The 25,000-nt window shown below is 47.0% G+C and overlaps 2 protein-coding genes across 5 annotated transcripts in view; one reads left to right on the top strand and one right to left on the bottom strand.

Annotated features, from left to right (window-relative positions):
• The window catches only part of rbm47 (RNA binding motif protein 47), a 28,501-nt gene extending 6,824 nt beyond the window's left edge, over positions 1-21,677 (top strand). The window contains exons 1-7 of one of the 4 annotated variants that reach the window (XM_084687610.1): positions 1,967-2,128; positions 13,593-14,451; positions 14,557-14,902; positions 15,637-15,660; positions 16,187-16,396; positions 17,692-17,861; positions 18,234-21,677. In XM_084687610.1, the coding sequence (XP_084543736.1) occupies positions 13,624-14,451; positions 14,557-14,902; positions 15,637-15,660; positions 16,187-16,396; positions 17,692-17,861; positions 18,234-18,467 (1,812 nt within the window). In that variant the 5' untranslated portion in view covers positions 1,967-2,128; positions 13,593-13,623 and the 3' untranslated portion in view covers positions 18,468-21,677. Of the gene's footprint in view, positions 1-1,966; positions 2,129-13,592; positions 14,452-14,556; positions 14,903-15,636; positions 15,661-16,186; positions 16,397-17,691; positions 17,862-18,233 lie in introns of those variants that run through there. The other 3 variants (XM_084687609.1, XM_084687612.1, XM_084687611.1) reach the window with 3 other exon arrangements.
• Positions 21,678-23,945: 2,268 nt separating this feature from the next.
• chrna9a (cholinergic receptor, nicotinic, alpha 9a) overlaps positions 23,946-25,000 on the bottom strand; it is a 9,342-nt gene continuing 8,287 nt past the window's right edge. The window contains exon 8 of the mRNA XM_084687800.1: positions 23,946-24,123. Within this exon, the coding sequence (XP_084543926.1) occupies positions 23,953-24,123 (171 nt within the window). The 3' untranslated portion in view covers positions 23,946-23,952. The remainder of the gene's footprint in view (positions 24,124-25,000) is intronic.

The raw sequence follows: 25,000 nt of genomic DNA, 5'->3' as shown, positions 1-25,000 counted from the left end.
CCCCACACACTCACACACACTCGCACACACACTCACACACACTCACACACGCTCACACACACACTCACACACAGCTGCCACACACACACACACACTCAGGTTTTCTCTTCCTCCCCCACGCACACTGTCTCTCTCGCTCTGTGTTATTGTTCTCTCTCTCTCTCTCTCACTCTCTTTCTCTCTCACTTCTTCCCTCCTTTTGCCGTCTCCCCCTCTTTCTTTTTAAACCCTTAAACAACATCTTTAGTTTCAGTTGGTTTGTCAGTTGCTGTTGCAATGCAGGGATCCACAAACAGGGGGCGCTGATTCCCGCCGCTGTAGGCACTCTGTGCCAGAGTTCTCAGGACATTATTCTACTGAGCAGAGAGAGAGAGATAAAACAATTGATTTTTAGTTTTTGTATTTGTGTTTACATTTGTGTTGGTTTTCTGTATTTTGTGTTTGTCAGTGGGAACGAGATTACAGTAAAGCTTCTGATCTAAAGATCTGACAGTAATATGTTGCAGTCTCTTACAAATCTCACAGCAGTGTCTCACCAGCTCATGACAGTGTGGTCAGAGAAATTTAGCTTTTTTGTGGAAGTGTGTGTGTGTGTGTGTGTGTGTGTGTGTCAACATGATTGTGTAAGTGTCTATAGGAGTGTGTTTCTACATGAGTGTGTGTAGGTATAAATAGGAGTGTGTGTGTGTATGTGTGTAAAGTGTGTGTCTAAGTGGGAGTTGGGGTTTGAATGACCCAAATCCCTATCAGAGCTGTAATACTTTATTATCAAAGCATTGCATTTCACTGATAACTGATGGAAACTGGCACAACTCCTACCAACTTGGATTGTACGTGTGTGTGTGTACGTACGTACGTGCGTGCGTGCATGCGCGTGTGTGTGCGTGTGTGTGATTGAAAAACAAACCTGTGTATGTGTGTGACTAGAAGACTAAATTACTCTGAGGATCAATGGCCTTTGAACCCATGTGAGAGAGAGAAGGAGAGCGGAAGAGAAGAGAGAAAGAGAGAGAGACAGAATGAGAGTGTATCTGTGATTGCAGGTCCTTCATTAACAGAGTCATTGGTTAATCTTTCACTCGCAATGATCTGAACATGTGCACACACACACACGCACGCACACACACATAGAGGGAGAGATAGCCATCTGACGAAGGAGGATCTCTCCTGCTCTCTCATGACCTTTTATGATCTCTCATGATCTCTCCTGCTCTCTCATGATCTCTCCTGCTCTCTCCTGATCTCTAATGATCTCTCCCAGGTTGTTTGAGGATACACAGCTACTTATCACCAATATCTGAGTGTGTGTGTGTGAGAGAGTGATAGAGAAAGAGTGCGTGTGAGAGAGAGAGAGTGTGTGTGCTTGTGTGCAGAGGGTGTGTGTGCGTTCATGTGTGACCAGTTTTTGTTATACTGACAACAAGTTTGAAGCAGCAAATAATGGTAAACTGTTATCAAACATTAGCAGACACCCAGAAGGCAGACATGCTAAGCTGGGGCAGGACTCTGAACTATGTACAGATCTAACCCTAACCCTGAACAGATCTAACCCTAACCCTAACCCTGAACAGATCTAACCCTAACCATGTATAGATCTAACCCTAACCATGTACAGATCTAACCCTAACCCTAACCCTGAACAGATCTAACCCTAACCCTGAACAGATCTAACCCTAACCCTAACCCTGAACAGATCTAACCCTAACCATGTATAGATCTAACCCTAACCCTAACCCTGAACAGATCTAACCCTAACCCTGAACAGATCTAACCCTGACTGTACAGATCTAACCCCCATACACACACACAATCACCTCACAGTGATCAGCAAATCTGGTCATCCGGAGGGAGGGAGGGGGATAGCTGTGTGAAGAGGCCCCACCTCCTTAGCATTGGGTAAATACTCAACTACCTTTGGCACCCACACACACACACTCACACACAGGCAGGCAGGCAGGCAGGTAGAGGGAGTGAGGCGCTAGTCTCTCCACAGGCAAAAGCAGACATAGTGTTTCTGTAGAGAGATAGAGAGAGTGTGTGTGTGATTCATCGTGACTTCCACCTTCATATCACCTCCAGCCCAGTCTCAGGTGTCAGGTGTCTCTGCTCCTCTGTGAAGAAGAAGAAGGTACTGTTCTTCACCCGTTCTCTCAGGCGTGTTACTGGACGAATCTGCTTCATTTAGAAACTTTTGTTTGTGGTGTTGTGTAGGTGTTGTGTTTGTGGTGTTGTGTAGGTGTTGTGTTTGTGGTGTTGTGTAGGTGTTGTGTTTGTGGTGTTGTGTAGGTGTTGTGTTTGTGGTGTTGTGTAGGTGTTGTGTTTGTGGTGTTGTGTAGGTGTTGTGTTTGTGGTGTTGTGTAGGTGTTGTGTTTGTGGTGTTGTGTAGGTGTTGTGTTTGTGGTGTTGTGTAGGTGTTGTGTTTGTGGTGTTGTGTATGATTTAATGTATGATTTCAAGCCTGATGTCCTCATGTAGCTCTCTCCCTCTCTATCTCGATATCTCTCTATCTATCTCTCTCCTCTCTCCCTCTTTCCATCTCTCTCCTCTCTCTCTCTCTCTCTCTCTCTCTCCCGCTAACTCTCATCTCTATCTCTACCTCTACATCTCTCCTCTCTCCCTCTCTCTTCTATCTCCCTTCTCTCCATCTCTCCATTCTCTCTCTCTAACTCTCTCCTCTCCATCTCTATCTCTCTCCTATCTCTCTCCCTCTCTCTTCTCTCTCCCTCTGCTCTATCCTCTCTCAATCTCTCCATTCTTTCCCTCTCTCCATCTCTCTGCTCTCTCCCTCTCTCCTCTCGGCTCTCTCTCTCACTCACTCTCTTCCTCTCTCCACCTCTCTTCTCTATCTACTTCTCCCTTCCTCTTTCCCTCTCTCCTCTCTCCTCTAACCCTTTCTCCTCTCTACCTCTCACTCATTGATCTATCTATCTATGTTTCTATCTGCTGATGTGATATCTTAGTTCTGTATGAGGTGGAGTGTCCTCATGTCGTACTGGAGCATCTGACCGATGTCTCATCACATTTAACCCAGTGTACCCCAACAGTTGACACATGACCTTTAGCTCTTTGTGTGTATGTTTGTGTGTGTGTGTTTGTGTGGATTACAGTAAATGGAACGCTTTAGACAATATAGGTGAGGCTGTTGTTATCTACAATTCCTGGTTCACAATGGCATAACCAGTGGACTTTAACCCTTGTTAGTTAGGTCTGTGTGTGTGTGTGTGTGTGTGTACGTGTGCATGTGTGTGGATTTGGCTGTATACAGACAGCACACTAAACTCTTCCTGCTGTATTTGAGGCCACCCAGAAACCCAACCCAGCCTAACCCAGCCTAACCCAGCCTAGCCCAGCCTAGCCCAGCCTAACCCAGCCTAACCCAGCCTAACCCAGCCTAACCCAACCTTATCCAGCCTAGCCCAGCCTAGCCCAGCCTAACCCAGCCTAACCCAACCTTATCCAGCCTAGCCCAACCCAGCCTAGCCTAGCCTAGCCTAGCCTAGTCTAGTCTAGCCCAGCCTAACCCAGCCCAGAACACCCAGCTTCACCAGGTGGTGCTGGCTGACAGACTCTGCCCTGCAGAGTAGATAAGGTGTTCCGCATGGTTACTGTTACTGTCTTGTAAGTCTGTGTCAGTTTCATCGTTGTGGGGCCTCATACTTTTGACCTGTAGATACACTGTAGGAATGTGTGCGTATGTGTGCGTATGTGTGTGTGTGTTCATCGAGGCCAAACATGGTGTCGGTAGTTGAACAAGCTATGTTTGTTGTCTGGGTGGGCCTTACTGTATCGTGTTCAGGGCAGGTGTGTATTCAGGGCAGGTGTGTATTCAGGGCAGGTGTGTGTTCAGGCCAGGTGTGTGTTCAGGCCAGGTGAATGTTCAGGGCAGGTGAATGTTCAGGGCAGGTGAATGTTCAGGGCAGGTGTGTATTCAGGGCAGGTGAATGTTCAGGGCAAGTGAATGTTCAGGCCAGGTGAATGTTCAGGGCAGGTGAATGTTCAGGGCAGGTGAATGTTCAGGGCAGGTGAATGTTCAGGGCAGGTGAATGTTCAGGGCAGGTGAATGTTCAGGCCAGGTGAATGTTCAGGGCAGGTGAATGTTCAGGGCAGGTGAATGTTCAGGGCAGGTGAATGTTCAGGCCAGGTGAATGTTCAGGGCTGGTGTGTGTGAGTGTTACTGTAAGAGGCAGTAGGAGGGAGCAGTTTGAAGCAGGAGTGCTGTTCCCCTCATGAGCACACACACATCAGTGTTTATGGTGTTATCATGAGTGTGACTGTGTCAGTGGTGTTATCATGAGTGCGACTGTGTCAGTGGTGTTATCATGAGTGCGACTGTGTCAGTGGTGTTATCATGAGTGCGACTGTGTCAGTGGTGTTATCATGAGTGCGACTGTGTCAGTGGTGTTATCATGAGTGCGACTGTGTCAGTGGTGTTATCATGAGTGTGACTGTGTCAGTGGTGTATCATGAGTGTGACTGTGTCAGTGGTGTTATCATGAGTGTGACTGTGTCAGTGGTTGAGCTGTGTGGCCGTGGGGGGGTGAGCTGATGGAAGCAGTCATTTCAGCATTCCTAAGGAACGTGTTTTTCCAAAGATGCAAAGCTACAGGCTAATGCTAATGCTGATGCTAACCCTAGCTAGTGTTGGGTAGTAACTAAAGCTCTTCACTAATGTCAGTGCTAATGCTAACCCTGTAGGGTTGGGTAATTAGCAAGGGGAAAACTAGCAATATCGCTTTAGTGTAAAAGCAAGTAATAGTACAAAAGTATACAAGCTTCTGTGTTTGGTCTTGGTTAAGGGGGTTCACATTAGTACCAGAGATAGGGAGGGAGGAAGTACAAGTACTTACAGCACTTAAGTAGATTTTTCTGTACTTTACTATTAGTTTTACTAGTTATTTTACCCCTTACATTTTTTACACAAATATCTGTACCTTTTACTTCTTACATTTAAGAGCCAGACTTTTTACTTTAGTTTTTTAATCTGTATTTGGTGGCATGATCAGTTGTATTTCTTGTCATTGCCTGCCTTTTTTTCATTTCCTGGCTATCACGTACAACAGACGTAAGCTAGTCAACGAAGCTACCATGGACCAAGGCAGAAAGCAACCAGTAGAATATTTTTTTTAGCCCTAAAAAAGTTTGCATCATTGATGCAAACTGTACTTGATGAGGACTACAAAACTCGACTGTACTCGAGTGCTCTGCTCTGCTTTAATTAACTCTATTTAAGGCTTCTCTGTTCTCCTCTCCCCGCTCTCTCTCTCCTCCTCTCTCCTTTCCTCTCATTTCATTGTGAAAAAAAGGTTTGATTTTTTAAAAACATTTTTGTGTCATGTTCTGTGTGAAAAAGAGTGTTGAAAGGTTGTAAAAAAGTTGAGAAAAAGTTGCAGAATATGTTATGGATGAGACAGAGGGAGTTAACGATGTATACATGACTGAGGGTGGAGACATTCCTCATAATCCATGTCCATATATGCGGGAGATGTTCGAAATTAAACACGGATTATTAGCGAATGCATTGCGTGTCTATAGAGTGTTTTTGAATTAATTTATTAATATGATGTGAGGTCCACCAGGTAGTAGTTAAGGCTAGTATATGAGCCCATTCTTCTTTACTTTAACTTGAGTAAAAAATAGTATTTTTTAAACATGAATATCTGTCTACTTGAGTGAAGAATGTGTGTACTTCTGCCATCTCTGATTAGGACAGAAGTTGTAGAGATTAGTTGTGGTACTATTTGTGTTTCAGATTACATTTCTAAGTCTTTCTACACAGCAAGCCTCTTGAAGTAGCAGCCATTTTGTGTCGAGTGGACAGAATACGAGACACAGTGCCGAATCAACAACCTGTGATTTCTGTCATTAGGACTCTTGCGATCGGCTTGATGTGTGATTTGTTATATGATGATGGTATGACTTCCTGAAATGATTGAACTCTGCCTTATAAACTGTTCCATCACAAAATGAAGTTTTGACTGGGGGTTGAAGGTTAAATCAGTAGTCATGACAATATAAAAACACTCCGCAAATCTCTGAATGAAGGGTTAGTGTGTGTATCTGGAGTGTTGTGGGGGGAGGGATGTCTGGAGTGTGTGTGTGGGGGGGGGGGTTAGTCTGGAGGTAAATTAACTGGAAACAAAATGGAGAAGCGGTGGGGGCCGGGGGTCGGGATGGGTCGGGGGGGGGTCAGAGGGGGGTATGGGGGGGGGGAGGGGGGAGGGGGGGAGGGGGGGGGGGGTTGAAACTCTCTTTCTAACCCGACATTCTTCAAAGTTTCACTTTGAAGGTTCTCTATCTCAATGGGAGTAGGGGAGGAGGGGGAGGAGGGGGAGGAATGGGGAGGAGGGGAAGGGGGGAGGAGGGGGAGGAGGGGAAGGGGGGAAGGGGGAGGAGGGGAAGGGGGGGAGGGACACAAGGAACATTTGGTTTCTCCTTTATTCCTCACTTTTACAGTTTTTTTGAAAGTGTTCAGGTAACTAATGTGCCCAAGTCACAGAACAAGTAAAGTAGTAGTAACATGTAGAATACACAGAGGAGCATCTATGAAATATCCTAATAAAATATCAGAAAAATAAACAATTTGAATGGGACTGACTATGATGTAGGGCAACAGAGTTTCAGAGCTCTGCCAGATATCAGCCCAAGATGGTAGCTGACTGCTGTCTGTCTGTTCTACACCTGTCGGTCTGTCTGTCTACCTGTTTGTCTGTCTGTCTGTTCTACACCTGTCTGTCTGTGTCTGTCTGTCTGCTATACACTTGTCTGTCTGTCTGTCTGTCTGTCTGTTCTACACCTGTCTGTCTGTCTATCTGCTCTACACCTGTCTGTCTGTTCTACACCTGTCTGTCTGTCTGTCTACCTGTCTGTCTGTCTGTCTGTTCTACACCTGTCTGTCTGTCTGTTCTACGCCTGTCTGTCTGTCTATCTGCTCTACACCTGTCTGTCTGTCTGTTCTATACCTGTCTGTCTGTGTCTGTCTGTCTGCTATACACCTGTCTGTCTGTCTGTCTGTTCTACACCTGTCTGTCTGTCTATCTGCTCTACACCTGTCTGTCTGTCTGTTCGACACCTGTCTGTGTCTGTCTGTTCTACACCTGTCTGTCTGTCTGTCTGTCTGTCTGTCTACCTGTCTGTCTGTCTGTTCTACACCTGTCTGTCTGTCTCTCTGCTCTACACCTGTCTGTCTGTCTGTTCTACACCTGTCTGTCTGTCTCTCTGCTCTACACCTGTCTGTCTGTCTGTTCTACACCTGTCTGTCTGTGTCTGTCTGTTCTACACCTGTCTGTCTGTCTGCTCTACACCTGTCTGTCTGTCTGTCTGCTCTACACCTGTCTGTCTGTGTCTGTCTGTTCTACACCTGTCTGTCTGTCTGTTCTACACCTGTCTGTCTGTCTGTTCTACACTTGTATATCTGTCTGTGTCTGTCTGTTCTACACCTGTCTATCTGTTCTACACCTGTCTGTCAATCTGTCTGTTCTACACTTGTCTATCTGTATGATCAACACATGTCTGTTTGTCTGCTCTACACCTGTCTGTTAGGGGTTGAGGTTTGGCACATTCACTATGGGTTTAGGTAAGGCTAAAGTGAGCTTTTAAGTGAGATGTTGTGATCATGTCTGTGTTCGGTGGAATAGTTAAAGAGGTGTTGATGAGAGGGTGAGTTCCTTGGTTCCAAGTCTGTTGAAGGAGAATCGTGCACTTGAGACACTTTTCCCGTGAAGTGTGTGTGAGTGTGTGTGAGTGTATGTGTGATGACTGAAGGATGGATTGATGGGATCATTCCTTCACTCATTGTCATCTGTGGTTGTAAACCGTTAACCGTTAACCGATCTGCTCACCTGAACACCTAAACACCTAAACACCTGAACACCTGACTCCTCTGGGAAACATCTGTGTCCTGACCTACACACTCACACACGCTAAGACACCTACACACACATACACACACACACACACACACTAAGACACCTACACACACATACACACACCCACACACACACACAAAGACACCTACACACACATACACACACACACTAAGACACCTACACACACATACACACACCCACACACACACACTAGGACACCTACACACACATACCCACACACACACACACACACACAAAGACACCTACACACGCATACACACACACACACACTAAGACACCTACACACACATACACACACACTAAGACACCTACACACACATACACACACACACACAAACACACACACACTAGGACACATACACACACATACACACACATACACACACACACTAAGACACAAACAAACTTATAGAACTTATATTACAAATCAAAGGAAAGAGAATTACAATCACAAATCCCTTATCCTGGATCTCTGCTTCTCCCCATGTTAATGTGGCCCCTTCCCTGAGTGGCTGAGAGGAGGGGGGGTTGGTTTCGATTGGTCCTTGTGACTGCACCCTCCCTCTCTCTCCCTCTCTCTCTGACTGCACCCTCCCTCTCTTACCCTCTCTCTCTGACTGCACCCTCCCTCTCTCTCTCCCTCTGGTACTCTCTTGAAACACAGAGAATCAGGAAGACTTATCCTGAGTTTCAGGTTTCTCTCTCTCTCTTTCACTCTCTTTCAGTCTCTCTCTCTCTTTCACTCTCTCTCAGTCACTCTCTCTCTTTCACTCTCTCTCAGTCACTCTCTCTCTCCCTTTTCCCTCCCCCCTTTCCCCCCCTCTATCTTTTAGCTGGTCTCTTAGTTGCTCTGTGAGGTGCGAGTTGTTTGCTTAGCTGAAGCCGTGCTAGGACGCGTCCATTGTTGTTATGTACACACACACCAAGTCATTTGTCTTGTGCTGACATGGCTGGCTGGCTCCTTGGGAGAATCACACTTCCTGCTCTGGCTAGTCAACTAAAAACCACACTTCCCATCAGCCATCTCCTCACATATCTAATGTTAGGTCTTACTCGCTTATTAGTTACACTGAGTCAGAGTGTTTATGCAACAGGTGCCTTTGTGTGTGTGTGCGTGTTTGTGTGTGTGTGTTTCATGGTCTCCACCCTTCTCTATGTCGCTCCACAGTCTGAGCCTCCTTCCCTGGTTAAAGTCCACAAACACACACACACATACACCTCACACACACCTCACATACACACCTCACACACGCGTGGCTTAGGTCCGGTGTGTGTGTGAGGGGGGGGGTGAGGGCTGTGCTTTGTGCCCTGCTGTACCTGCCTCTCATGGAGGACTAACAGTCTGGCAGAAACAGCAGAGCTGGAGCACAGCGGAACAACTGGGGTACTTTATACATCTTTACTCCTTCTACATCTGTCTGTTTAATATACTAACCTGTCTTTATCGGTTTAATATACTTATCCCATCTTTATTTTTAGATTACAACTGTTTTCTTTTCTAATTTCTTGGGTTTAACTCACCTTATAGTGTGAGCTGAACCGTTTGAAAAAAGTGTTCAACTGTTGGTTGTGTGCTGTTGTTAGACATATTGTCACCAATTTCAGTTGAAACTGTTGTTTCTGTAGAGTGTACAGAGGTTTCTCTCAGTGTTTGTGGACTGTTAGGATTGTCATGATGCAGAGTTGTGGTGTTTGGTGTACCCATCGTCAAGCTATCTGGAAGACAGTTACTGTACAATGTCTTTTACTTACGTGTTTTGAGTCCATGAGTTTGTACTGCAGTCATCCCTTCTGTAGCCATGTTTGAGTCTGTGGAGGAAGACATTTTGAATTATTCCCCCCCCCACACACACACAAACACAAACAATAGTTATTCAGTTTGGTTGCCGTGTGACTTACATTTACATTTATACATTTAGCAGACGCTTTTATCCAAAGCGACTTCCAAGAGAGAGCATTACAAAGTGCATAGGTCACTGATAATAACTAAAGAGGTAGCCCCAAAAACATTGCGGGTAGCCAAAACACAAAGCACATATTGTGAACAACCAAAATAAGTACCAAAGGTATGAAACATAAGAGCATGTAGCTAAACAAGTTACAATCTAACAACATGAATGGCTATAAGTGCAAGTGTACAAAAGCAAGCAACAGTAAAACATATTTCACAGCAAGTACAACAGTGTAAATCAGTTACCACTAAACAACAAGAGTATCAAGTCTCTAAGCAAGAATCATTGTGATCCTTGAGGAAACTAACATTGGGACCAGCAAACCATTCCTAAGTACCGTTGTACTCCCGGAACAAGTGCGTCTTGAGCCTTTTCTTGAAGGTGGGGAGGCAGTCAGTGTCTCTGATGGAGGTGGGGAGTTGATTCCACCACTGGGGGGCCAGACAGGAGAAGAGCTTGTGTTGGGACTGGGCGGTCTTGAGCGGTGGGACCACCAGGCGGTTGTCTGAAGAAGACCGTAGGTGGCGGGTGGGGATGTAAGGCTGCAGGAGAGACTTGATGTAGTCGGGTGCAGTCCCGTTTATTGTTCAAAAGGTCAGCCAGTGGAGGGAGATGAGGAGCGGGGTAATATGGGAGCATCTGGGTAGATTGAAGACGAAACGGGCTGTGTGTTGTGAGCCTGTGCCACGTGTGTGTGTGCTCTCAAACCAACATGGCGTCCTGCTATCTAACCCTAACCCTGCTATTTAACCCTAACCCTGCTATCTAACCTAACCCTGCTATCTAACCATAACCCTGCAATCTAACCCTAACCCTGCTATCTAACCCTATCTAGCGCTGTGGCTAAATGTCACTCAGGACAGAAGCCAGACTAGGAGACTTGTATATGCTTCAGTTCTATCAGGAACACAATGAAGCACAGTGCCTACATGTCACCTCCCACAGGGTGGTGAGAGAGGTTGTGGAGTGCAGACAAAGCAGAGGGTCGTCAGGTCGTCAGGAAAGCTGAATAAGTTATTTTTCAGCCTGTTTCCTCCAAAACTGTCAGTTAGTGTGAAGAGACTCAGCAGCTTGGTAATGAGCAACTATAACACATAGCTGACCTCTGACCCACATGGACCGTTGAAGCAGGCTTTAAGCCACGCCAGCCCCTGGTTGGTTCAATCTAATCATAACTGGTTAACTGCTGCTTCCTGCAACAGCCAATGTGTTAAAACACCTGTGTCCATCCTCCAATGGTGTCCCACCATCCCATGGGTTTGTGCCCTCTGACCCCTAACCCCTGACCCCTGTTTCAGCACTTGTGGGGGAACTGCATTTCAGGTGTATGTTTAACCCTTTATAACTATGATCTCTCTCTTCTCTCTCTCTCCCCCATCTCTCTCTCCCTCTCTCTCCGTGTCTCTGCGCTTCTCTCTCTCCTCACTCCCTCTCTCTCCCTCCCTCTCTCTCTCTCCATCTCTCCCCTTTCTCTCCCCCACTCTCTCTCTCTTCCTCTCTCTCTCTCTCTCTCTGAGTGTGTGTCTGGGGGTTGTGATTTGGATTGCCCATGGTTAATCATCGACCTACAGCTAGCTTAGGTTTGTTCCACACACAAACCACCGCACACACCTCTGTACACCTGTACACACACACACACCACCTCCACCACACACACCTCTGTACACCTGTACACACACACACACCACCTCCACCACACACATACAGTTCTGTAAAGGTCAGCTCTTGCCAAGCTAGCACAATGATGAGATTACAGGCTAGAGAATGAATAATCTTTTTTTTCTGCACCCTCTTTCCTCTCCTTCTCTCCCCTCCTCCTTCTCTTTTGTCCTCCCCAGCTTCTCAACCTTGTGTTTTTTGTCTTTAGTGTCGTTATTCCATTGTCAAAATTGTTTATTTTTAGTTTTCTGGAAAAAGGACTGTACTGTGCACACATAAGTACACTAGATACACACAAACACCAGGCACACAAACACCAGGCACACACAGACAAACACCAGGTACACACACACAAACACTACACACACACACACAAATACTAGACACACACATAACCATACACTTACACATACAGAGACACAGTGACAGTGGTGTCGCCTGTTCTCACTTCTCCTAGGAACAGAGACTCCAAACTGACTGTTACAGTTTCAGTTCTTCTCTCTCACAAGCAGATCTGAGGAGCAGGAAGGAGAAACAGATTAGACTCAGAATGGGACATTTTGAGGGAGTTTACATCCTGGTTGGAAGCCATGATGTTGTTGTCAGAATGAGAAAGCTGAATATCCACTTCCTGATGGACGACCTTTGGGCCAGTATGTAGTTGTGTGTTGCCCTTAGTTACTCTTTCTGAGTAACGACGGTTTGTAGTTGAGGTGAACTCTGCAGTGAACTGTGACTGAGGAGAGTCTCATAAACAGCACTAACTCTAACCCTAACACTAACACTGTAAAACAGAGAGATCATGTGGAGCTAATAAAGCTACATGCAGCTGATAAAGAATCTGTTCTTGACAAAGACATAAAGAAGTGCCTATCGATGCCATCATTTATTGGTTCATCCAGATTAACCAGACCTCACCCAGAGAGTTACTGGAAGTTGTCCTGAAAATGGAGATTAAGATTCACTTCTTGTAGTGTTCTTCTGGTTGGTAGTTCTCTCTCTCTCTCTCTCTCTCTCTCTCTCTCTCTCTCTCTATGACTCTCCCTCCATCTCTCCCTCCTTCCCCCTCTTTCTCCCTCTCTCTCCATTCTCCCCCCCCTCCCCTCTGTTTCAAGCTAAGGTGCAAGTTCCAAAGTGACTTTAATACCTTCAACCTTGAATGTACCTGTGTGTGTGTGTGTGTGTGTGTGTGTGTGTGTGTGTAGGTGTAGGTGGGATATCGGGTCAGGTTATGCATGTGTGTATCCATGGTTGCAAGGCTTTGCAACGTTTTACCCTGTGGACTGGTCTCACCTTCTGCTGGCAAAGTCTAGACACACAAACACACATACACACACACACACATACACACATTCACACACACACATTCACACACACATTACATGGTTTCTGCATAGCTAGTCCATGATTGAAGTTGTGAGCGGGGGGTTTAATACACAGTTTGGTGATTTTCCGTTCCCCAGGCCTGCAGGGTGTTAGTGAGAATAAGAGGTTTATGTTGGGGAAGCCGATTTGAGATTGTTCTCTGTTCTGTGTTTATGAGCCCTTTAATGAAGCGGGTGTGACTGGCACGTCCGCACCCTCAGGTCAGCACAGGGGCCCTCTGCTGGTGGCAGATGGTATTGCAGCTGTTAGTGTTGGATCAGAGGCCTTTCACCTGCTGTCGACTCACAGTAGAGGGTTATGTATACCGCAGTCCTACACAGCACCCCCCTGCACACACACACCCACACACATCATAGCATGTGACCCAGGCTTAATCAGTGAACCCTGAGCTGGGGTTTACAGCCCCTTATTCTGTGTGCCAGGTGTCAGAGGTCAGATCAGAGAGCCTGAATAACAACAGGGCTGTAAAAAGGTTCTCTGGATCATTTACCGACGCTCCTCCTCTCCGTGATAGGCTGAAGGAGGAAGAACGAACACATGACTGATGTTATTGTTTTATTTCACAGGGTGTGGATCCAATATAAAATGATCTTCCTGGTGTTTCACATGAGTCACAAGGCTCTGCTTGACTTGTTGCACCAGAGTAACGTCTCATCTCCATCTTTATTTATCTAAAAGATTCATCTTTCACCGCCTCTGCTTCTTCCAGGCCCTAGATTTGATTGGATGGTTTTGTCAGAATGACGGCCGAAGATCCCGCCTCCTCCTCAGCCATGAGCAGTAACTCCGCCCCCTCCAAGCCCTCTGGGCCCACCCTTCTATCTCTCCAGCGGCCAATCCCGGTGCCGGAGGGCGTGGCGGGAGCCCCAAATGAAGGCTCCCTAGTGGCACTGATGGAGCGCACCGGCTACGGCATGGTACAGGAGAATGGCCAGCGCAAGTATGGCCCCCCCCCAGGCTGGGCCGGGGCCTCGCCCCCCCGGGGCTGCGAGATCTTCGTGGGAAAGATCCCCCGGGATGTGTACGAGGATGAGCTGGTCCCTGTGTTCGAGTCCGTGGGCCGCATCTATGAGATGCGCCTGATGATGGACTTTGACGGCAAGAATCGCGGCTACGCCTTTGTCATGTACACCCAGAAACACGAGGCCAAGAGGGCTGTCCGCGAGCTCAACAACTACGAGGTTCGGCCGGGTCGGCTGCTGGGCGTCTGCTGCTCTGTTGACAACTGCCGCCTGTTCATCGGTGGGATCCCCAAGACCAAGAAGCGCGAGGAGATCCTAGAGGAGGTCTCCAAGGTGACGGAAGGTGTTCTGGACGTGATTGTGTACGCCAGCGCCGCGGACAAGATGAAGAACCGCGGCTTTGCCTTTGTGGAGTACGAGTCTCACCGTGCGGCCGCCATGGCGCGCAGGAAGCTAATGCCCGGACGCATCCAGCTGTGGGGACACCAGATTGCCGTGGACTGGGCGGAGCCAGAGATCGATGTGGACGAGGATGTCATGGAGACGGTGAAGATCTTGTACGTTCGGAACCTGATGATGGAGACCAGCGAGGAGACCCTCCGACAGGTCAGCAGGAAAGGGATGGGTGGGTGGGTGGGTTATGAATGTGAGTCATGGATGAACACTTCCTTCCTCTCTCCTGACCTCCTGATCTCCTTCCTGAACCTGCAGGTGTTCAGCCAGTGGAACTCGGGCTGCGTGGAACGCGTTAAGAAGATCCGCGACTATGCTTTCGTCCACTTCTCATCTCGCGACGATGCCGTCCTGGCCATGGAACACCTGAACAACACGGAGGTGGAGGGCTCCTGCATCGAGGTAACGCTGGCCAAGCCCGTGGACAAGGAGCAGTACACACGCTACCAGAAGGCGTCCAAGGGCGGCGCTGCAGCAGCCGTGACAGCTGCTCCGGAGGCGTCTCAGCAGAACTATGTGTACCAGTGCGACCCCTACACCCTGGCCTACTACGGCTACCCCTACAGCACACTCATAGGACCCAACAGGGAATACTTCGTCAAAGGTGAGAGACTCTTTTCTAACCCTGCTGTTGTTGTTGTTGTTCCCAGTAGGTGGAGATCATACAAGCCTGGTTGTATGATCTGTCTGATAATGATGTAGTGGGGTTATAATTACCATGTTTCTTGAGATCTAAAGCTTGAGAGTTTGAAATATGGGCACAGAACAGCACTTCCTGTTTCATCACACAGCACTTCCTGTTTCATACATGGAAGTAGATCCTACAACCAGGCTTGATCAGACACCAATGTTCCGGGTTTTGGCCCAATTTTTGTTATTTGTACTGTCAGTGAAAACATCAGTGATCATTGAACAAACAGGACCATCACAAATTTACATATAATGTGTGATGAATTTAAAATGAACATATAGCTACACATAAATCCTTGAATCTTACCCTTGATTGAAAGGGATTTAAGATAAGAAATCACTTATTTCTGTTCAGAAACCTGATAAAGTCCAACATGGAGAACTTCCTATACCGGCTGAATGTGTGTGACAGACTTGGGTGAATGTGTGTGACAGACTTGGGTCCAGTAATTGGGGTTGTTTACCTGAAAATCATACTACTCAACCACTACTCAAAGTGCCAACTTTGAAGTAAATAAAACTTTCTGGAGATTTTCAAATACCTTCAAAAGGTATTTGAAGGATTTCTTGACCTGGGTCTGTGGGTGGTCAGAGGGAGAAAAATTGTTTCAAGACTTTCACAATCGTGTTTTGGTTTTTTCTCCAAAGGAGGCCCAATGATACAGACCAATGGTAATCTCTCACCTCCTTATTGGCTACTCCTACTTAAACCCTTATCCAATTAAAAATAAGCTTCTTTGTCACGTGACAAACTCTCTTGGCTTTTGTAACATCCTTCCTGTCCTGCTATTTTCCCCATTTGATTGACTAGAACACACTTCAGCATAGCTCTGATAGGGAAGACTCCTGCAACAGTGCTTCAGATCATTAGGATGTCAAAGTAGGTCCTTTGCTTCTGCGATGTCTGCATTTAAATAAAATCCCTGAACAGACACACCCTGAAATAACACAGAGGCAGTTCTAGTTTTTATAGTGAAAGTCAGCCAGCCCGGTTGGAAACATGGCTAGAACATTATTTCCCATGCAGGGGATTTGCTGGATGCTTTAAAGGCTGCTAGCTACCACCTAAGGTGACAGTAGTTTCCACTAGCATTCCAGAATGCAAGTCAGCAGCTCAACAAGTCATAGGAGAGTCAGTGTTCCGACAGCTCCTCAGCCTGCCACGCTCATCAGCGCCCCCTGTGGTGTGGTTGTCCAGCAGGTACGGTACGAGGCCGTGGCCGGGCCGCAACCGCTAGCCGTACGCCCGGTCCGCGGGGGTCTTACCTGGGAGGCTACTCTGCCGGCCGCGGCATCTACAGCCGCTACCACGAGGGCAAGACCAAGCCATCCGACAAACCCTACGAGCTGGTGCCCGGCCTGGAGCTGGCAGCCTCCGTCAACCCGGTCGGCATCAAACCCGGCACAAGTCAGTAGGACAGATTCCCTTTGTCCCAGCCCCCTGAGTGCCTTAAACTCCCATCTCCCCCACTCTGCTACCTCTCAACCCTGCTGGGGAGGGCTGTCCCAACTTGATGGTTGCCACTAGATGGTCATGGAAGAACGGACTCATAAGTAGATATGGAAGTGTTTTAGGGTACCTCAACTGGTGAGGACTTCCTGTGTGTAAAGATGCTCAACATGCAAAAGGGTTGGAGGTTTGGCATGGTCAAAGAGGGTTCTTTCTAGCATGGCCAGATAGTGACAACCCCCCCCCCCCCCCCCCCCCCGTGTCCAAGCCTCCTCTCTCCATTTCTGGATCTCGTGTCTGTGGTGTTCTGTTCTGCATCTCTTCAGATCTCTCCAGATATGTTCTGTATCTCTTTAGATCTCTCCTAATATGTTCTGCATCTCTTTAGATCTCTCCTAATATGTTCTGCATCTCTTTAGATCTCTCCTGATCTGCCTTCAACACTAACAATCTTCTGATCCTGATCAGGAAACTATGCAACATCAGTCCCTCGTCTGTAAAAACCTCCCAATGTTTCCTTGATTACCTCAAACCTTTTCCCCAATCACCAACTGTGTGCACTTTGTGTGATTACCGCCGTCATTCATTGGTTGATCAGAGGTCTGGTAGTCTGAGAGGATTTTCCCAGCACTTCGTCAGGAGCGATCCGACCCTGATTTGGACAGGATTCCACAATCCACAGTCGTCAATCCAAGTCGACGAGCATGGAATCAAAGGATCAACTTGGGCCAGTCTGAAAAGGACTTTTGTCCGTTTAAAACAATGAGTGACGTTGTGTTGGCCGTGTGTGAGTGTGTTACGGGGGGGTACCTGGGCTGAAGATAATCCAGAGCAGAGTGGCATCTTAATCCGAGTCACACCCTCAGAGCACATTGCAAGCTTGTGGAACTTCCCTTTTTCTGTTTCCCTGCCAGACCTCTCACTGCTCTCAGCCTTCCCTCCCTGCTCTCTGTCATGCCAGTTCAAATGCCACTACACCTTTGCCTATTTTGTGTATGTTCTTGTGTGCGTCTCTCTCTCTCTCTCTCTCTCTCTCTCTCTCTCTCTCTCTCTCTCTCTCTCTCTCCCTCTCTATGTCTCTCTCTCTCTCGTCCTCTCTCTCTATGCCTCTCTCTATGTGTGTCTCTCTCTCTCTGCTTACTGCTCATGCCTGCATGCTTTGTGTCAGTGTGTAGTGCTGCACCCGTGTGTGTTCAGATGCATGTGCAGATATATTGTGTGTGCATCCCTCTCACGTGGGTGTGTGTGTGCAGTGTCCTTGCCGGCACTGGGGGGACAGTACCCGGTGTTCCCTGCCAAGCTGCTGGAGGAGGGCAAGATGCACGCGGTGGAGCACCTGATGAACCCCCTAGCCCTGCAGCATGAACACGCCACCGCTCCGCCCACTGTCATGCCTGCCGTGTCCACACCCCCGCCCTTCCAGGTACGTACACTTGTCATCTACACACCCTCAACTCTCCAGGTACACACACTTGTCATCTACACACCCTCAACTCTCCAGGTACACACACTTGTCATCTACACACCATCAACTCTCCAGGTACACACACTTGTCATCTACACACCCTCAACTCTCCAGGTACACACACACACGCAGATGTAGACAGAAACACATGTACACTTCACATACTTACACAGATATACACACACACATACAAATACAGCCCACAGAAACACAGCTACAAGGGTTAGGGTTAGCCATCCTGTCAAGCAACACAGAGAAAATATATTCTGATTCACTTCCTCCAAAAGGGAGGAATTGGGAATAACCTTCTCCCTCCCTCCCTCCCTCCAGGGTCGTCCCATCACCCCTGTCTACACCATGACCCCCAGCATGCAGCGTCTCCCCGGGGCTGGCCTGTACGGTGGCTACATCCCCGTCTCCAGCTACAACACGGCGGCTCTGGCCGCGCTGCAGAAGAACGCTGCCATGGCGGCCTACGGGGGCTATGCCGGCTATGCCGTCCCCCAGACCTTCCCACCCGCCACCTTCCAGCTGCCGCTGCACGACGTCTACCAGACGTACTAGACCGCCACGCTGCCCCTCTCCACAGCTGAGAGGTTTCCACCTTCAGCTACCTTCTAACCCTAACTGTCCTTCTAACTGTCCAACGTAAAGAACAAAACATTCATGTTTCGTTAGTGTTGCCACATCCTAAACGTCTCACTGGGGTCAACCGGTTTTATGTTTATTCACTCAACTTTGACCCCTGACCTACTGTCCCCTAGCATCCATGACTTTGTCTAACCTTTTGACATGTGACAGCATGACTGACCCCTGACCTCCACGTAGCTGTGATGGTCGTGATGGTGAACCACGTCTCAGAGCAGGGCTGACCCTCACTAACCCTAACCCTGACCCTCACTAACCCTAACCCTTACTAACCCTAACCCTGATCCTCACAGTCCCACTAGCACAGTCACTTAGTATACCATCTAAAACAACTAGCAGTGGGGGAATCTGAACCTTCAACTTCTTGATCTGCAGTCAGATGCTCAACCCCACCTTTCTAATCCCCCAACCCCCTCCCCCCCTCCCAGACAGACAGACATGACATCCTCCCCTCATTCCCCTCCCTCTTTAGAACTCTGAAGGTGGAGACTCCACTCTTAATGCTTTACTTCAGTTTTAAGTGGAAAGGTTTGGGAAAAAAAACACAAAAAAACATTATTGACTACAAAAAAGGTTTTAAACATTTTTAATATTTTGTATTTTAAGAGTTTTAACATGAGTCATTAACATGAGAGTATTGTAGAGAGCTATGTTAAGCCTACTGATGTCCGTCCATGCTGGAAGAAGGAGATGCTTAGTAGATATACTATGGTTCTTAAGGGGTATTTTAACTATATATTTGGCTATATTTTATTTTTTGTGTGAGTTTAAGCATCTTTGTTTGTGTTGCGTTTTGTAGCTTTTGCCTTGTTTCCATTTTATTAGAGCAACAACTGTAGAGAGTAAACTCACTTAAACTGAACTGGAGCTATGTTTGCTCATGCCAGGTCTCATGTCTAAATGGGGTTATTGGTAGTTTTAGAGTTTCTAGTTTTAATCCTTCGAATTAGGGTTAGGATTAGGCTCTCATCCTTCTGATACCATTACTCTCAGACCAGCCGAGTAAGACTGAACTAATATAGTTTTTGCTATTTTGCGTTAATGTAACATGTCTTTAGCATTCTCTTTCACTGCTTGACTCTTGGAAGGTGAACAAATATGAACAGATGAGTTGTACTTCTTCTTGAGTGCATTTGCACTTATTTGACTACTTGGATTGAACCAAATATGCTTAGCTGGTGATGAGCAACCTGGTGGAACCTGAACACAAACAGACCTGTCACCTGCCTCTCTCCTCTGCCTTTCTGCTGGAGATCTCCCTGCTCAGAGAGTTTCACATCTCGGTGATTCATATGTGCCATTATCGGTCTTACTGCAGTGCCTTTTCTATTCGAGATCTGAAAGTGCCGACCTGTGCCTAACCAAACTGATGTATGTGCTAAGGATGCTGGGGTTTGTAGTTTATCACAGGCCTACTGAAGGGTTTGTAGTTTATCACAGGCCTACTGAAAGGTCTGTAGTTTATCACAGGCCTACTGAAGCCTACCTCGTGTGATGTCATCTTTCTACGAATGTTTTCTCACATTTCAAACACTCCTTAAATACGTCTGATGGCCTCTAACCCTAACCACCTCTGTGGTACTGTTGTTTCTGTCTCCCCTCCTCTGTTTGATCAAGATGCACTTAACTGTATTTATAAGAAGGCAAGAGATTGCCATTATCACATGAAGGTTCTGATGTTTAATATTTGCAGTGATGTTGTGTGAAAAAGTTTTGTGGTTTCCAAACACCTGTGTGTGTGTGTAAGAGAGAAGTTTTGCTCTCAGATGAAGTAAATGTGACCCAGAAGAATGTTAAGCAAGCACTGTTTGGGTGAAACTGCTTTGTGCTGGAATCAACTGGAACAAGACACAGAAATACACACACACATGTATACTCCTTTAAATACTAAGCTGCTGTATCATGCTGACAACGTCATCAGGGTTCATTTAGAGGCCAAACAAGCATGAGTCTCAATTCAGTTTAACAATGGAAGTGACAAGATCAATCCATTGTTGTGTTTTTACACAAACTGTCCTCTCCACAAGAGAAACAGAGGTGGCTTTCACAAACGTGAAGACACAGCTCACTTTGACATGTTTCATACACCACAACTCAGACCCACTGTTTTTGGGGCCTCTGCTGGTAATGTGCTCTTATATGATGACAAAAAGTCAGGATATATTTAATATATGCATTATGTGTTGTGTATGAAGAAAGAAGAAATGGAAGAAATAATATATTCCAAGAGTAAACATTTTGTTCTTTACTTTATACAATAGGTAGCAAAAAGTAACTTTTTTTCTCTTTTTTTTTGCCAAAGTGTCCAATAGTTTTGAACATTCAGAGTTGTTATTATTATGTTATAATTAGTCGTTATTATTATGTTAAAAATAGTAATTGTTATTGTTATAATTGTGCTATTAACATGTTTTGGTTTTATTTGGGGTCCAGGGAACCAAGCAAGCAGGTCTGATTTCCAACCTAAGCTGTGTTAGCTCCCAGAACTAAAGTTTCTCCAGAGCTAACCCTGGTCTCAAAGTCTATTCAGCAGTCCCTCCACCCCTATTACACTCTTGTGTACAGCCTGGTCTTCACATTGTTTTACCCTCTTTACATCCTATTCACCTAATAGAGTGTGTAGTTTGACCTGGAGCTGCTAGCTGCTAGCTTCATGAGGCTGGTTGACCTGGCTGCTAGCTGCTAGCTTCATGAGGCTGGTTGACCTGGCTGCTAGCTGCTAGCTTCATGAGGCTGGTTGACCTGGCTGCTAGCTGCTAGCTTCATGAGGCTGGTTGACCTGGCTGCTAGCTGCTAGCTTCATGAGGCTGGTTGACCTGGCTGCTAGCTGCAAGCTTCATAAGGCTGGTCGTTAGCCACCTAGCCGCAACTCATAGAAAGCTAACCGCAGCAGCTTGCAGGCTTTCCATAGCTGTTAAAAGGCTGGCTGTTAGCAGGCTAGCTGTGTACACAGACATGTCTAATTGAAGAAGGGCTCTGCAGGAGGTAATGCCTGTTTGCAGAGCTGTGCCTCTGTCCTGGTCTATTCTACACTGTTTTTTACCAGTTTGTTTGTTATAAACGCTAACTCAAGCCTTATTGTATTTATAGTTGTTCAATAGTTTAAATAAAGCATTTAAAAAAATATTATGTGGTCCTCTTTATTGTTGAGGTAAATCTTATTACTACTACTCCACCACTGTCTATTTAAACTATTCAGCGTGAAGTGCAAAAATGACTACATCTGGGAGAGACCCTTAAATTACTAATGATAAATTCACACTCTTCAACAACTGCAGAACACTTTGTCCATTCCTAATCTGAACATTCTGAATCATTCTGGATCATTCTGGAACGCCCTTCATTTGCGGAGAGAGACCAGAGGACTTTGTCACAAAGCTGCCCTTATCTAAAGGCTGAGGTGTTGCCAAGACACTAACTAGCGACATGAAAGGGATTGTTGGTTCAGAAGTTAAAAATGGTTTCCGACGTAACCCTTCTACCTAAACCATATTCACGGGGGGGTATTTAGGATCGCCTAAATACCCCCCCACCCCCCCCCCCCCAAAAAACAAAAACTTATAACTTCCATAAAACAACTCAACAACGTTTATAAAAGAGAACTCAATCTGAATTATAACTGAAATAGGAATCAATGTCTGTTAAGCTGGGGACCAGCAGGGGGCAGTGTTTCCTCTCAGGAGGGACTGGATTTGACACTGTGGGGCTCAAATACGAGTGAAGTCACTTATATCTATATGTTCTTTTCAGTATGGTTTCTATCTACAGAGTCTGCATTTGATTGACAACCTGCAGGTGCTCCTCTCCCTAGCATGTTGGTACCCTGGTCCAACTTGCAGATCGTCTATGGAAGCAAATCAGTGACATTTGAGCCTAAAAAAATTATATGTGTGTTCAAGACCATCTCTAATGTAGAGTATATGTGTGTTCAAGACCATATCTAATGTAGAGTATATGTGCGTTCAAGACCATCTATAATGTAGAGTATATATGTGTTCAAGACCATCTATAATGTAGAGTATATATGTGTTCAAGACCATCTCTAATGTAGAGTATATGTGTGTTCAAGACCATCTATAATGTAGAGTATATGTGTGTTCAAGACCATCTATAATGTAGAGTATATGTGTGTTCAAGACCATCTCTAATGTAGAGTATATGTGTGTTCAAGACCATCTCTAATGTAGAGTATATGTGTGTTCAAGACCATCTCTAATGTAGAGTATGCACACGTGTGTTAGATTGTGGTCACACGTGTGCACACCTCCCATTAACTATTTACACACGTTATAAAACCCCAGAAACAGCCTTGAGCTCTGAACTATGCTGTTTTACTGGAGCACTTAACTGTAGTGTGTGTGTGTGTGTGTGTATGTGTTTGGTGTATGTATTTGTGTATGTATGTATGTGTATGTGTGTGAGTGTGTGCGTATGTATGTGTGTATGTGTATGCGTAATGATGTGTGTGTGTATGCGTGTATGTGTGTGAGTGTGTGTGGTCATGTTACAGAGTTTACCAAGGGTATGGTCATGTTACAGAGTTACACTAACCCTAACCAAGGGTTTGGTTTCAATAAGGTGAGCAGTGAACAAACCTGTCTGGCTGATTAAGTGTGTATTGTGTGTGATTGTGTGTGTTGTGTGTGACAGAGTAATTGTGTAGAGGTATGTGTATGTTTGAGAGGAATTCCTTGGGTATGTGTGAGTGAGGAAGGAAACTGATAATGACATCTTGTGACTTTTACATGTGTATGTTGACCCTGTCCTCTATGTCAACAACTGACTATACCGTATAGCGATGCACGCAAACTCTCTCACACACATGCGCATAATTAAGTAACAGAATGAATGAGAGGTAGCCATGATTACTAGGCTACTGTAGCCTGTATTATAATACATGATCATGTGGAACAGACAGTACAGTTGACAGGCACCATGTGACTCAGTTTACAGGAAGTGGAAGCAGAGTCCTCTCTAATGTCACAGAAGATAAATGTGAAGGTGTGTGTGTGAAGGCACAACTAGGACTCTGATGTCAGTGAAACTTTGGGAGCGTCACAAACAGTCCACAGGTATACCCAGGGCCGGTCCTTCCTCTAGGCGACATAGGCAGCCGCCGAGGGTGAAATGAAGAGGGGGGTGGCATTTTCCCAAGTGCATCCATTAATTAACCCTCCCGCACAACTAGCAGAGGGCGCAAACGCGCCACATCATATCTCTGCAATCTCCATGAGGCGTTTTGTGGGGGGGGGGGTCCGGCACTACAATTTGTGCTCCCGGGGGCGGGGGGGGGGGGCTGTTGATACATTTCGTCTAGGGTGCCAGATGTGCTAGGACCGGTCCTGGGTATACCCCCTCTGTCCCACACCCTCCCAAACCCTTCCTTCCCCCTCCTCGAAGGTCAGGTTGCCTTGCCGATGATGAGGATGCTCATGAGGAAGACCATGATGAAGAAGATCCACATGAAGAAGCGGTCCATCACCTTGGCAACCTTCTTCCACTCAGCCCCCTTGGCGCAAGTGGCCCGTTGCTCCCGGAAACAGTTTGCTATGTACTGGATGTTCTTGACCACCTGAAAGAGAAGAGAGAGAGAAGTTGTGGTTGGGGCAGGAAGCTAGCCCTACCTGCTGGTGGTTGGGGCAGGAAGCTAGCCCTACCTGCTGGTGGTTGGGGCAGGAAGCTAGCCCTACCTGCCGGTGGTTGGGTCAGGAAGCTAGCCCTACCTGCTGGTGGTTGGGTCAGGAAGCTAGCCCTTCCTGCTGGTGGTTGGGGCAGGAAGCTAGCCCTACCTGCCGGTGGTTGGGTCAGGAAGCTAGCCCTACCTGCTGGTGGTTGGGGCAGGAAGCTAGCCCTACCTGCCGGTGGTTGGGTCAGGAAGCTAGCCCTTCCTGCTGGTGGTTGGGGCAGGAAGCTAGCCCTACCTGCTGGTGGTTGGGGCAGGAAGCTAGCCCTACCTGCCGGTGGTTGGGTCAGGAAGCTAGCCCTTCCTGCTGGTGGTTGGGGCAGGAAGCTAGCCCTACCTGCTGGTGGTTGGGGCAGGAAGCTAGCCCTACCTGCCGGTGGTTGGGGCAGGAAGCTAGCCCTACCTGCCGGTGGTTGGGTCAGGAAGCTAGCCCTTCCTGCTGGTGGTTGGGGCAGGAAGCTAGCCCTACCTGCTGGTGGTTGGGGCAGGAAGGTAGCCCTTCCTGCTGATGGTTGGGACAGAAAGCTAGCCCTACCTGCTGGTGGTTGGGGCAGGAAGCTAGCCCTTCCTGCTGGTGGTTGGGACAGAAAGCTAGCCCTACCTGCTGGTGGTTGGGGCAGGAAGCTAGCCCTACCTCCTGGTGGTTGGGGCAGGAAGCTAGCCCTACCTGCTGGTGGTTGGGGCAGGAAGCTAGCCCTACCTGCTGGTGGTTGGGGCAGGAAGCTAGCCCTACCTGCTAGTGGTTGGGACAGAAAGCTGGCCCTAC

The sequence above is a fragment of the Hypomesus nipponensis genome, chromosome 22, assembly GCF_054491055.1.
Source record: "Hypomesus nipponensis isolate SF chromosome 22, ASM5449105v1, whole genome shotgun sequence".
NCBI classification, from domain to species: domain Eukaryota; kingdom Metazoa; phylum Chordata; class Actinopteri; order Osmeriformes; family Osmeridae; genus Hypomesus; species Hypomesus nipponensis.
This window is presented reverse-complemented; position numbering and strand designations above follow the sequence as displayed.